At 34.5% G+C, this 14496-nt stretch overlaps 4 protein-coding genes across 4 annotated transcripts; all 4 read left to right on the top strand.

The window, feature by feature from the left end:
• Window positions 1–210: 210 nt before the first annotated feature.
• On the top strand, window positions 211–2969 carry LOC112463169. Its single transcript, XM_025029366.1, has 7 exons — window positions 211–414; window positions 512–623; window positions 719–1220; window positions 1313–1541; window positions 1633–1684; window positions 2081–2444; window positions 2588–2969. Exons 1-7 carry the CDS (start codon window positions 211–213, stop codon window positions 2967–2969), a joined length of 1845 nt encoding a protein of 614 aa, XP_024885134.1.
• A 3101-nt stretch (window positions 2970–6070) lies between these two features.
• On the top strand, window positions 6071–7870 carry LOC112463189 (mantle protein-like). The gene is made up of 3 exons (XM_025029389.1): window positions 6071–6419; window positions 7065–7346; window positions 7634–7870. The coding sequence occupies exons 1-3, from the start codon at window positions 6408–6410 to the stop codon at window positions 7787–7789; spliced, it is 450 nt and encodes a 149-aa protein (XP_024885157.1). The 5' UTR covers window positions 6071–6407; the 3' UTR covers window positions 7790–7870.
• A 1092-nt stretch (window positions 7871–8962) lies between these two features.
• On the top strand, window positions 8963–10099 carry LOC112463168 (repetitive proline-rich cell wall protein 1-like). Its single transcript, XM_025029365.1, has 2 exons — window positions 8963–8977; window positions 9350–10099. Exons 1-2 carry the CDS (start codon window positions 8963–8965, stop codon window positions 10097–10099), a joined length of 765 nt encoding a protein of 254 aa, XP_024885133.1.
• A 1771-nt stretch (window positions 10100–11870) lies between these two features.
• On the top strand, window positions 11871–14133 carry LOC112463185. The gene is made up of 3 exons (XM_025029387.1): window positions 11871–13063; window positions 13482–13752; window positions 14033–14133. Exons 1-3 carry the CDS (start codon window positions 13052–13054, stop codon window positions 14131–14133), a joined length of 384 nt encoding a protein of 127 aa, XP_024885155.1. The 5' UTR covers window positions 11871–13051.
• The last annotated feature ends 363 nt before the right edge of the window (window positions 14134–14496 follow it).

Raw genomic sequence — 14496 nt, 5'->3', positions numbered from 1 at the left:
ATGAACAAACAAAAATAATGTTACTTTCAGTTTGTTAGCATGCTGACAGCATAAAAGCAAGCAAGAACTTGAATCACAATTAGATATTCATTTTACAGTATAATTGTAATAGATATATCATATTACAATATAGCATTTTAACATACCTATGCTAAGAACAGTTCAAGATTATTACACTCCGTATATTTAATTTTTTTTTAGATGGAAAATATGGCATTCTATCATTCAATCAATAAAGTCATAGCAGGTGAGGATCATGTTAACTTCATCTATCAATATGTAAAGGATAGCGATGGCATTGTTAACGAGTATAACTATAGGAATACTGGCAGTATATCGAAAACCCATAAATGGATAATTGGACCACCTACCAATTTTCCTAATTATGGAGATTCTTTAAGAACATTTGTCATGGTATGTATATTATTCCTTGATATCTGTTATTGCTTTGTAAAGAGTAATCATAATCTATAATTTTATACTAGAATATTTTCTTGATCTTTTAATATAGAGGACTCATGGTTTCGACATCTCGACATCTCCATGGCAGAAACCTATACCAAACACATGTTCTCTTTTTACAGACAAACAAAATGACAGTGTCATGTATTGTAATTATATTGGTATGTAACATTTAAAATTAATAGATAAATAAGATATTGTTAAAGAAGATACATTTATGTTTAGGAAAAATTATAATTAATTTTCTATTTTAAAGATCTCGAGTTTCATGAAGCCGTATATCCAGTCAGAGTCTCTATATATGAAGTATATAATCCTGGGTATGTAACAAAAATTTGGGCTCAAGGTAAACAACAGTATCCAGATGACATAACTCTCACTAAGAAGAAGCAGTGGGAGAACAACCAATGGTTTCTATTATGGAGTGGACCACCTCAGAATGCAGTTCCTTTGACATCGCGGATATTTTCGCCGCCTTTAAAGTTCTGTGACTTCAAAACCAAAATACTCAGACTACAATTTATGTACAGCCACTGGGACTATTCCACACGCCTAGATGCTGTGAAGCTAATTGGCACGTCAAAATTAGTCCTACCTAAAAATCCTAAACTGAATTTGACTAATTTGTTAAAAAGTATTAACTGCAAGTATTCTTGCCATGGGGACAAGCATAATTTAACACCTGATCATGAAGCTGCACACTTGGATATAGTTCAGCTGCAAAAAAAGTTCTCTAAATATTGCGTTATTTGTAAAAGGTATAATAATCATCGTAATATGTAATCTTTAATATTCTCTTAATAATAAAAGTAAATTTAAAAAATAAATTTTTTCAATATGTTGTTTGCAGCAATACAGCAAGCAGTTTTAACACGAGAAAGTTCGGGCGCAAGCAAATATCGCAAGAAATAGATGTAGCACGTTCTAAGCAAAGATATAGAAATCCATTTATTAAGAGAGGCATTTATAGGAACTATTTATTACGACATCATCCAAATTATGCAAAGTTAATAAAAGATATCGAACTCTATTCGAATGAATATAAAGAACAATCATGTAGCAGTTTTTCTACGCTTCCCGTAAGTATTTGAAGAAATCTATTTCTTGTAAGTCTTACCACAATATTTATTACAATATAATGTCATGTATTAATTTCTTTTATCTTTGCAGGATGAAATAGTACTAATAATATTTAAAAATTTAGATATAAGGTCGTTGTGCCGTATGAGCCAAGTAAATAAACGCTTCAATAATTTAACACGGGATCCTCTTCTCATTAAATGCTTAAATTTACGAAATTTGCGGAATACGAAATCTTTTAGTAATCACAATGTTTTATTTTACTTTACATTTACATGTAAATATTTACAACGGTTAGATCTGAAACAAACCAACATTTCTGTTGAGCATTTCAACAAATTTGTCAACAATTGCGGCAATTTAACGCACTTACGATTAAGTGGCTGCGGATTTCTTGTCGACTCGGTTCTATTAAGAATTTCGATAACATGTAAAATGTTGAAAGGTATGAACATAAATAAATATAATATTTAAGATTACAGGTAAATTGTGTATGACTAATATACACACATATTATATATTTATTTTTTTTTTTTAGTATTGGATGTCAGTTTTTGTAATGATCAACAATATGATTCATACAATCGACAATACAAACCATTAGAATTTTCGTGTCTCGAAAATCTAGAATTTCTAGAGGATTTAAACCTTAGAGAGATGTCTATAGAAACTGAAACTCTTTGCAAAATATTGCAAAAAAATCGCCGGATGCGTAACTTAAATTTGAGCACATGTTGCGACCCATCAACGTCTTACAAAGATCGAGATGCAGTTGCAATACAATTGGGAAATTCGTGTCCAGATTTGGAAATAATAGATTTAGCGGGCTGTGGTATTACCTCGCGAGGTATTAAGGCCCTCGCTGAATGCAAGAATTTACGAAAACTGAACATTTCATATACGTACGTGTGTGTTACATTTTCTTTTAAATATATTATTATATTTTTTATCAAAATTTGCATGTTTACATCTCTTGCAAACATCATGAAACGTTGTTGTTTTTCCCTTTACGGAAACTATAATAATAGTATGACTTTTGTTACAGTAATTATTTTGGCGGAACCGATCAGGTTAGTTTACGTAGATTGTTTTCCTCTTGTCAACTCCTGGAAAAAGTCAATTTGTTGAATCTTAAGGGCAACTTCGGCGAACCACTGACGCTGTGTAAAAATTTAAAACAAATACTTTTGGATGTACCTATCGAGAACGCCGACAGTTTCGCAATTTTCGAGCAATGTCCTAAATTGCAAACGATCTATCTTCAATATGAGAGGTATAATACGACCAATGGCCATTTGGTGGCCCTGAAAGAAAAATACCCACATTTGTCCATCTATGAATATAGCCGCACGAGTTACGAAATGAGCGCGACCTATGGATATTCCGGCGGGGACCTAACTAATATAAATATGAATAGATTCTCATAAATTCTCTTGATTCTTTATTTTCATTTATAGGTAAAAATTTTAAATAAATAAAAAGAAAGATAAAAGGTAGAAAATGATCTCAAAGAAGTTGCTGTGTTCATGTATTATTGAAAGAAAAAAATATATTTTTTAATTTTAAGCACACTTTATTCAAATCTATATGTTTTAGTATATAATAAATATAATGTAAAGAGTTATGTCAAATATCAAATAAAGATACGTAACGTAATAACGCATTTTTTATATGCAATAAAATATAATTAAATTGTAGTTTGCACATTTCACATTTTGCCGTCGAGAAATACATACGTCGAACGCTTAATTGGACATTCTTCAATTATATTTAATAATAAAAAAAAATTTTATTTGGCGCAAATTTTTGATTGAACAAGGAGTAGCCACCATGTTGCGACTGCAGTCCATTTGGCGCTAAAACTTTGTGGCTGAATATCGTTCATTTTTTCTCCTTTTCTATTTAATTTTTAATGATATATTTGTTCTGAGTGCAGGATTATAGCAGTGCAGCTATAAAAAATCTATTATCGCATGTCATTTATTATATTATACAGGCTGCGGTTCACTTGACGCTACAAATGCTTTGGAGCGTTCTTCTTCTCCTTCTTTTTTCATTGAGAGAAAAGAGAAGAGGAATGTTTCGAAGCATTTGTAGCGTCAACTGCGTCAAGTGGACCGCAGTCACAGGTATTATATGTTATATAATACAATAAGCATCTGTGTTCATTATTAAAGCCTGATCTACAATGTGCTCTTTGCTTTCTGTTTTTTGCTCTTAACCTCTTTGCGACTATCTCGTATTTCGCAATTCCGTCGCGTAACGTGATGTTTCTTGTCTCTTCTAAAGTTCGTCAATTTTTATCTTAGGCGACAGAGAACAAAAAACATCGCGTTACGCGACGCAATTGCGAAATACGGGATAGTCGCAAACAGGTTAAGAGCAAAAAACAGGAAGCAAAGAGCACATTGTAGATCAGCCTTAAGGGTCGGCAGGAGTCACGGTGGAGACTTCTGCGGGTTGGGTTAGCTGCGAGTGGCTGCGAGTTCGTATTTTATTTATTACAAATTTTTAAAAGCAATAATGCAAAATCGAGCTCTGTAGCTGACTGCATTATTATATAAAGAGTATATAAAAAAAATTCACGAATCTATGTAACTTATTTTATGAGAAATCCTGTTATTACGAATTACGGATTTGTACGACTCTCTCTCTCTCTCTCTCTCTCTCTCTCTCTCTCTCTCTCTCTCTCTGTTGCTCTTTCTAATCTCCTCCACAACCTTAACTTAATCTCCAAAGATGCAAACGCTATTTTCGACTATGCAAATGTCAATGGTTTGAAACTGAACCCTGCAAAATCCAAAGTCATTATTTTTGGCAGTGGAATAAATATCAACAATATTGATCTGAATGCATTACCACCTATTATTGTTAACCACACGCCTTTGCCATATGTAAGTGAGGTGAGAAACCTTGGAGTTTGTTTCGAATCGAATCTCTCTTGGAATAAGCATGTCTCGCATGTCTCGCAGAGAGTTCATCATGCGTTGTATAAATTGAAATTCAGTAAGAATTCTCTTTCCACCGAACTTAGAATCAAGCTGGTAACATCTCTGGTACTACCCCACTTGGACTACTGCTGCCTTGTCTATCGCATGGCTTGAGCAAGGAACTTAATCTGAAGTTACAGAGACTTGTAAACTGCTGTGTCAGATTTATCTTTAATTTGCGAAAAGATGAGCATATAACGCAATATCGACGACGCCTAGGGTGGTTGTCCGTAGAAAATAGAAGATTGTATTTTCTTGGCTGCCAAATGTATCGTATCATCTACATGGGCTCGCCAGCATATCTGAGTGAACTTTTTACCCCACTTAGCCCATCGCTCAGAAGATCCACTCGAATTGCAAATTGTTCTTCGCAAACCTTCCATATCCCAGCTTTCCGAACGGAAATATATAGAAATTCCTTTCTGATATCGGCCATCTATTTTTGGCACTCTCTCCCGGACAATATTACATCAGCAACTACTATTGCAGCTTTTAAGAATCTCCTCCGATCCTACCTGCTGTCATTTGAATTCTCAGACTAAGTTCCTTGATATTTTAGCGTGTAGTTGTGTATAGAGTACTCGTAGTATTCTCTTCTCCTAGTATTACCTGCGTTCGATTTAGTTGCATTGTGTTTCTTTATTTTGTTTGCTTGTAGATTATGTGCTTTTCTAGTATTAAGTTGCGTTTAAATTTAAGTTGCGCGTGTCACTGTATTTTTATTTTTATTTTTTATATTTTGTATATTACTATATTTTGCTATCTTTGCCCTTTAGCTATGCTTGGGCATAAATATACTTATCAATCAATCAATCAATCAAATCTCTCTCTCTCTCTCTCTTTCTCTCTCTCCCTCCCTCTCCCTCTCTTTCTCTTTCTCCCTCTTTCTCTCCCTTTTTCTCTCCCTCTCTCTTTCCCTCTCTCTCTCTCTCTCTCTCTCTCTCTCTCTCTCGTATCTTTAATAAGTTTTGACTTAACTTCAGTCATCCTTACACATATATTTATTTATAATAAATTAAAAACAAACAAATTACAATAATTAGCAAATTATATAATTGTCTAATATTACAACCTAATACATTTTGCTAATAATTTTAGAAGTAAATAATTTAATTTTATATGTATAACGAATAATTGCTCCTCTAGAAATGTAATGCAACAACAAATTAAATATTATTTCTAAAAAAATTGTATAATATTGTTAAACATTGTCATAAAATAATTCGGATGTAACTTTCTCGAAGAGGATTTATGGCTACAAAGCATGCAAGCTTGATTTTTATTTGTCACGCGTATATATTCTACTGTACATACAATCTCGTTATTAATAGAGAAAACTACATTTATACGTTAATTAACGCGATAGCTTTCGGACTTCCGTTCATCAAATATGATTTCGCTCTATTGGTATTCAAGATTGAAAGCAACGGTGTTAATTAGAAAGGATTACTTTGTCGTATCTTTATGTTCTGCGGTGGATGCCACTGTCACGACACGTTCTTGTTACCAACCCAGAAATTAATGGTTATACCATGAGTATACCGCAAATTATCTACCTAAAACAGAGTTTTGGTAATTTACTTTGCGCATTCCGAAGTTGGTGAACGTCAGGAAGATCGAGCTCGGGATCACTCTCGTCGTCTATCGTGTTATATCCTGCAGATAGATGCAGTTGGCATTTGCACGTGCAAACGTGCACCTGAATACAGCGAATAGCTAGAGTCAACGTAATGAGGAGAAGGGAGAAAGTAGTGTCGGTATATAAAGAGTTGGCCGTGACTTTGAAAGCATCGTAGTTTGTTGCGCGTTCCACGGACGGGTATATCGCAGAACCAATTGTCTCGGCAGTGTCTTCGTCGCGCGATTTCGCAAATCATGAAGCTTTTTGTGAGTACTTTTTCCGTTAATCAGATCAAATATATTGTGCATTTGACAACTTTAATCCTATGTATTGTTGCATTATATTTTTAGAGGAGCAATTATTTGTTATATATAAAATTAAATTTACCTTTAAAATTATTAACAGAAGATATTAATTTATAATATTAGACAATTATATAATTTAAATTATTTAATTGATTTACTAAAACTATATTTTAAATAAATCTTCTTCTATCTGGATATGTTTTTGTAGATATATTTTTTATACATCATATCATCATTTCTTGAAAATTATAACAACAGTCGAATATTTAATTTTAACTTAGTTTTCGTGCTGACCGATCATTAATTTTTTTGTAAGGGAAAGTGGAAAAACGAATCTCACTTTTCTCATGAAGAGCAATTAAGTCTGTAAACGAGACAAGGTTGCAATTAGTTGTTTCTTACGAAATTACTACACTCCGCATGACACCATTTCGAATATGGCTCGCCAAGAAGAAAAACGAGTGATTTGCGCGTTCAGCTAGATACAGCTATCTCGTGAAACTGTCCAGAAGAAGAGTTTACTATCGCGACTAGAAAGTTACGGATAGTCATCTCGGTGACATTCTACTTACTCGATGACTTTAATGACTCACTTACATTTTGTAGGTGCTTGCTACAATGGTGGCTGCGGTGTGGGCCTCTTACGAGGAGGAGCATGGAAGTAGTACCTATCACGAAACGTCCAAGCCGGTGGAAATACCAATCTACAAAAAATACGCGATACCAATTCCGCACCCGGTCGCCGTCCCGGTCCCTCAGCAAATTAAGATTCCGATACCTCAGCCCTATCAAGTCCAAGTCGCAGTTCCACATCCGGTGCCTGTGGAAGTTATTAAACACGTTGAAATACCTATAGAGAAGCCGGAACCATATGTTATAGAAAAAAAGGTTTGTACTTTAAAAAATATTTTTGTTGAAAGATAATAATTTCACATAAAATAAATAAAGAAAAACGTTAAAATATAGACGCAGAGTTTGCTTATTTAGAGTGTGACATAATTTTTACTAAGTGTGATATTATAAAATATATCACTGTCGTCTCAAAAATAAGATATTTATATACAAAATGTTAGATTTATCTTAAATATCAAAATATTAAAAGAGATCGCTAAACATTAAATATACTTTATGCTTTTGACAATATCATTAAATTTTGTAAATGTATTGCGTTGCAGGTACCATATGTCGTTGAAAAACCGTATCCAGTGACAGTGGAGAAGCACTTTCCAGTGCCAATACCTAAACCGTATCCAGTTCACGTGCCGGTGTACAAGCACGTTTTCCACCATAAGAGCTCAGGACACGGCCACCGCGGCTGGAAGAAGCATTGATTCATAAATTTCGACAATTTTCTTTAGTATTTTTATGCCAAAAATAGCGACAAGCGTTACACGAGCAATATTAGGTCGTAAGCGTTGTGATGTTTGTACATAGTTTGTTATCATAAATCTAACATTTATGTTTGTAATGTTTAAATAAACTGTTTCCTCTCGTACACGCATTGGCTGTCATTCTTTAAATGCCGACAGTTTAGACCAGGCTGCGTTTATCTTGACGCTTTCAGCGCTGAAAGCATCGCTCTATCTTCGTTTGATGTTTGATGTGCAACGAAGATAGAATGATGCTTACAGCGCTGAAAGCGTCAAGACGAACCCAGCCATAGTGTATTATATAGAAATAATATTATTTAAATATAGAATCTCATAGAAGAATTAATTACACCGTGGACATTTAATTTATACAATTATTAACTTCTATTTATATTCTTTGATAAAGTGAATTGAATTTTTTCATAATATCTAATAAACAAAATAATTATTTAAAAAAGTAACAATATTATGCACATATAAGCACATAAACATATATAATAAAAATATACATTTCATAAATTATTTAGAAAAATACTGTACAATATACATATGTACGTGGTTATAATAATACTTTTTTTATTAAGTCTCCCTTGTATATCAATTTTCTTAAAAATTCCATAATCTTCGAAATTTTAGCGCTCCCGGCAACGTGGGGTTGCATTGCACCCAATAAATACTTCAGGCGTGCAACCTGATTTTTTGCCGAAACGAGAAATGCATCCGTAATTATTATAAATTATATACGTCACTGTTTCCCCACGGGCGGCACTTCGGGCGATATTTCGCTATACTCGTGTCCGGGTTGTGTGGCAGATTGTCGTGTCCACCGCGTGGATAAACGACGACGAATAATGTCAACAACGCAATGTGTCGTCATGCCCGCGAGGTGGTCACTCACTCACGTCGTCGCAGAATTTATTCAGGAAATACCGGGGCGCGTATACGATTGCATCATGTATCTGGCGACCGCTTTTTACGCCGCTTAAGGGAATCGCATTCGCCTTCAACAAGAAACTTGCCCTCTCTAAGTGGAGCAAAAGTTTATAAAACCGACGACTGCGAGCGACGCGCTTCTAGTTTGGTCCAGATCTCCTGATCCATTGGTCGCGAGTCAGCGGAAACAGAAGAAAAATCATGTTTAGGCTACTGGTAAGCGTTGCTCTAGGTGGATTTAAAATTGCTGAAGCTCTGTTCATTTTATGTGTTTCAATGTTGATTATAAATTAGAAATATAGATTGCGAACCTTCAAGAAGCTCAACTCAATATGCCTATAGATGGCATTTAATATATTAATTATCAAATAAAACACTTATAATTAGCGAATATATAATATAATACTTGCAAACGCATCTTATTCTTTACAAGATAAAAAAAATTTTTTTTTAAGTACATTTCCAATACATTAAATATTTTACACAATCCATGCTTGGTTTTGTATAATCAATCTTTCAGCAAATTCTTATGTCATTCGTAATAATCTGGCGCGCTGAATAATCCACCTTGTACGATCTAATTCCTAGATACCGTGCCTGTTATGGCTGTCAACGGTGCGCTCGGAGGCCGGGATGCACATGGGCATGCCGGCCGAGCCGCTGATGGACAAGATGTCAGACGCCTCGATGCTGAAGGCAAAGAGAGATTCCATCCACCAACCTTGCGAGCCGCTCTACCCGCACGTTCACGGCGCTTACTCCCCGCCGCCGGTCTACGTTAAACCCCTGATCCAACCGGCCTACTTGAAGAAAGAGTTGGGCATAGCGCAACCCTTTGCACCAGCTCATTTGCAGTACGTTCAACAGCCGCACGCCTATCCCGCCGTGGTGCCGAAACCGGCCATCACGTACGTGAAGCCGGTGACGCCTGCGATAAACTATCACGCGGCGCAGCATCATCAGTCGTTGCAGTACATCAAGCCCGTGATGCCCATCTACCAGAGTCCTATTATGCCGTCCTACGCGCCGATCTATCAGAAGCCGCTGCACTACGCGCCCATGTACCAGAGCCCCTTGTACCAGAGCCCCTTGTACCACGACGCGATGCCGAAGATATTCCTCAAGAAGTACGAGGCGCCTGTCGCCCAGATACTCTACCAGAAACCGCTGGTCCACGCGCCCGCCGTTCAATACGCGTCACCGAAGGTGGTGCACGTACAGGCGCCGCAGGTGTCCTACGTGAAACCTGTGGTCCACGCACCACCATCCGTGTACGGCCCGCCGCAGGTTCACAATTCCGTTATAGTCAAGCCTTATGCAGAGCCTCATTGTGCGTAGATCGCTTGGTCGCCCGCGATGTTGATATGTCGAGCTCCGCAGAATGAGAAAATCTCTAAAAATGCGCTGAAGATTAAACGATCGACTGGCGATTTCTTATGTCTTTCGTGGCGGCTTGTATCAACCTGCATTTTGTAAATTGAAAATATAAAGCGGATTAAATGCAACGGAAAATTGTAAATTATAAGCTTGTATGTAAAATTATATATCGGAGTAACGCATTTTGTTCGTATACGAATCATGAGATGTCACGAGCTATCAAAATAGAAGAAAGCGAATTGTCAGAACTGGCACAAATCTGATCTGGAAAGTGTATGATAGAATTATTATTTTTTTGTTTTTTTCATTTCTTTTTGTTAATTCTTTCTTAAATTTTATTTTTATTTTTTCTTGACGCCTCAATCTGACACAGACTTTTAGTTTGTAATAAAAACAAAATTTACGCTGAGCGTAAATATATAATTTATAATTTAAAGAATAAAAATAATTGCGTGTTTAATATTAGTTAATATTATTATAATGCATAATTTATTATATAAAATGCGAGAATACATTATAAATTGTAAAAAAATCACATGACGCCAGCGATGATAATTTTTTCTTTCTTATACGACGTAGAAAAGATCCTTATAATTAAAAATAATAAATCCATCATAATATTATTTATAAAGATATTTTTGGGTACTTTTACGTTACCTTTTTTAATTGCGAACATGTAAAAACTTTTAAATAAACTAGTTGTAAGAAATTCTTATCTCTCCGGAATATTCTTGAATATTTTATAACACAAACAATATTTTCTAATAAATAATTTAATTATTATCTATTTCTTTCACTATAATATACTGGTAGAATTGTATTAGCTTTTAAATTAATTTTCAAGTTTATTGTATGTTATTTAATTATGCTTTACTCCTATTTCTATTCTTCCTACGCCTGTTGCAATACTCTAATTTTGGAAGTTATTTCAAAGCACTGTAATTTAAGTAAAAACTATAACGGATTAAAAAAGAAACTATTATATTATTGTGTGCCAATCTTGTCAAGGTAATCAAAGAAGCGGAAACGAAAAGTTATATAGAAATCTATAATCCGCATACAAAAGCATTGTATAATGTAATCATATAGTACTTTGATATAATTATTTTCTACTTTTCGTTTTTGTCTCTTTTAGAAAATTAAACATATTTTCAGCAGAATAAAAATAAGAGAGAAAAAAAGCATGTATGAAATTATTAAATTAAAGAAGATGTAAAGAAAATTACTTATACATATGTATTTTGCATTTTGTTTTGTTAATATACGCACATACACATTTATTTGATATCTTACTGAAAATTCTTCGTGTTCTATATAATTAGCTTCTGCTGTGAATATTATTAGAAGACAAACACACACGCACTTGTTAAATCGAAAATAGAGCGAAATAAGATATATATAAATAAGTTCTTTACTGAAGTGAGAGAGAGAATACTACCCGCATATTATGTTACACTATATTATACACTGAAAAAAAAAATTGTCTATTCCAAGAAATATTTAGTCCAATACGTTCAACTAAAACATTTTAGTTAGTTAACTAAACATTAGTTGAATTAATTAATTCTTGATTAAGGAAACGAAATAAATTGTTGAAACAACTAATATTTAGTTAACTAACTAAAATGTTTAGTTGAACGTATCGGACTAAATATTTCTTGGGATTAACAATTTTTTTTTCTCAGTGTACCTGTATTATGTTATACTCTGATGTATAATTTACAATAACAGTGTATGATATTATTCTGTCAATATAAAGCTAAAAAATAAGTGAGTGTTAACATCATAGAGAAAATGCTTTAAAATAGCAAGAAAGCGTATATTTCATTGCTTTAACCGATATTTACGTGAATAATTGTTTTTCTTCTTAATTCATCTTTATTAAAAAAATAGATATCGTGTTTCAAAACATACATCTTTAATTATTCTGAATACTCTGATACGCTCTTGATAAGATTTAAGTAAAGATTATAAACGTCGAACACGACCTTAGTGCCGAAACTTTCCAACCGTGAAATATCGCTACTCTTTCAAACTTTCATCTAGAGAAGCAATTATGCATAGAAATTTCATAACCGTACAATTACGTTACGAAGTTGCGGACATCTTCCGCTTATCTAGATTGCGTCTCTCTCGAAATATCTCAATTCTTCAAGCCACGAAATCCCACTATCACGAAACTTCTTCGTTCGTTCTCAGGAATTGAATCGCATCATTAAGTGTTACAAACCATAATTACAGAGCTTAGATCATAATTATAAAATACAAATATACAATTATATGTAGGATATTTTTAATTTCAGTTAACGAAGCATTTAATTATCAGTGTCCAAGGATCCTATTTTCAAGCGATCACTAAAAATTTGCACGAAAGAAGAAACGGGACTGCTTGTACGGCAGTTGCATTTCCGCTGTGGATCGCCGCGGCCGGAGGACCTTTCTTCTCGTTTCGTCGCGCCAGAAATCGATTGCGTAAAATCGAGACCTACTCGGGCTGGAATTAATAGCGGGCTGCTCGCACCGGTGAGCTTTCCACCTACCTATTCTCGACGATTTCGAAGAATCGCGCGATTTCGTCACTCACTTACGTGCAACACCGCGCTCGGTCGCGGTTGCATAACTCGGCAATGAAACGACGAACTATCTCGACGTTTTGAAATGGCCTACACATGCACGTTCGCGGGCGTAACCGGCCGGTTTTTCTCATATCCATCGCAACAAGCGCGCTACGAGTCGCGCGTCCACGCGAATATCCACGCCATGAAGCACGAATTGTGAACATCCGCCCATGGTGCATAATATTCACATAAAACTTGCGCAACGTTGCGCGGCCACCGTTGTATAAAATAGCCGTCCATGGGAAGATGCTTTCAGTAGAGTCGACTGGAGCCGTCCCCGACAAGTGAATTCATTATGTTTAACTATGTAAGCGTGAACGTTAAAGAGACTTGAAGAACTTATTCAAGAAACAGTGGGAGCGCAATTATATATAAAGAAAGGACTTAATTTTATAATGTCTTTTCATTCATCGTCCAATTGTGTGCATAAAAAAAAATTATATATAATTTGCCTTGCTTGTTTATATTGCGCGAGAATTTTATCGCGATGAATAATCGGAAAAATCGACTAATTAAGTCTTAAAATGTTAATACTTTTTTATGTAAATTTCTTTGAAAATTATTGTTTATAAAATTGTGTGTTAATATTAATATTCAACGTCTTGTCTCGAAAGATCGTGCGAATTGAGACACATCGGTGTATACATCGACGAAATTAATATAAAAAATTAAAACACTTACATATTCCTTTTCACAGTGTGTTTTAAATTTATACTGTGTTCCAGTTGTTCCTCTCTCTATTGGTAGTCGCCGTTTGCGAGGCGGGTATAATAACGAACGTGGATCACTCGCATCACGGGGTTTATCACGGCTATGGCGCTACCAGTTATCAAAATGTGCAGCTTGACAATCACGATGCTATAGTGGTGCCCGCGAATTACGGAGATCCTGCGGAGCTTCACGAGACTTTGGGGCACCATCACGAGCGAATCATTCCAATCGTGGAGTCTCACAATGACATAGAACACATCGTGCCCCATTCCGGTAAATCGAAACGTGAACTTGAAATAAATCAATCACACTCATCACAATCAATCAAAAAATATTGATTATATTTTACACAAATGTAATTTTTGTAATGAGTTAAAAATGCTTGAGGAAAAAAGTATATAACTCGTGATTTGAATTAAAAATGTTATTAATTTAGAGATAGTATATTTTTTCAGAGATTAATAATTTTTTTATTTGTAATATTATTTTGAAATAACCAATACACATGCCATTTGCATTTCGTACACGTTGACAAATAGAGACTTTATTCAATTATTTGTTTCAGCTGCATATGAAGAATTTACTGTCGCTGACATTAAATCTGACATACACAAATCTGACATACTCGAGCATTATTTTGATCACGACCATTATGAAACATTATGATCTTCATCATATAAAAATAACTTTAGAAACCATTGTATTTGAATAATTAAAATGCAATCTTTATTTATAGACAATTAATTCAAAATTAATTGAAAATTTCTTAAGCTCAAGTTAGATTGCCTAAAAGAAAATAAATTAATATGCGTTTTGTAGATAATACTCTTTTGATATTTATTGTAGCATAATTCTTACCGCATCGTAGTCTTTATCGGAATACAGTTATGCCGGCATTTGCGAAAACGATTATTACCCGCAATAAAAACGGAAATAATTGCGAAAGTGATTTGCGTAATATTTTTATTTATATCCAATATAGATATATATATATATATGTATAGGATGATATAATAATTTATGTAAATA

This window comes from Temnothorax curvispinosus, unplaced genomic scaffold (assembly GCF_003070985.1).
Source record: "Temnothorax curvispinosus isolate PA1 unplaced genomic scaffold, ASM307098v1 QBEX01013120.1, whole genome shotgun sequence".
Taxonomy (NCBI): Eukaryota; Metazoa; Arthropoda; class Insecta; order Hymenoptera; family Formicidae; genus Temnothorax; species Temnothorax curvispinosus.
The sequence above is the reverse complement of the archived record's forward strand: the minus strand, read 5'-3'. Positions and strand labels throughout refer to the sequence as shown.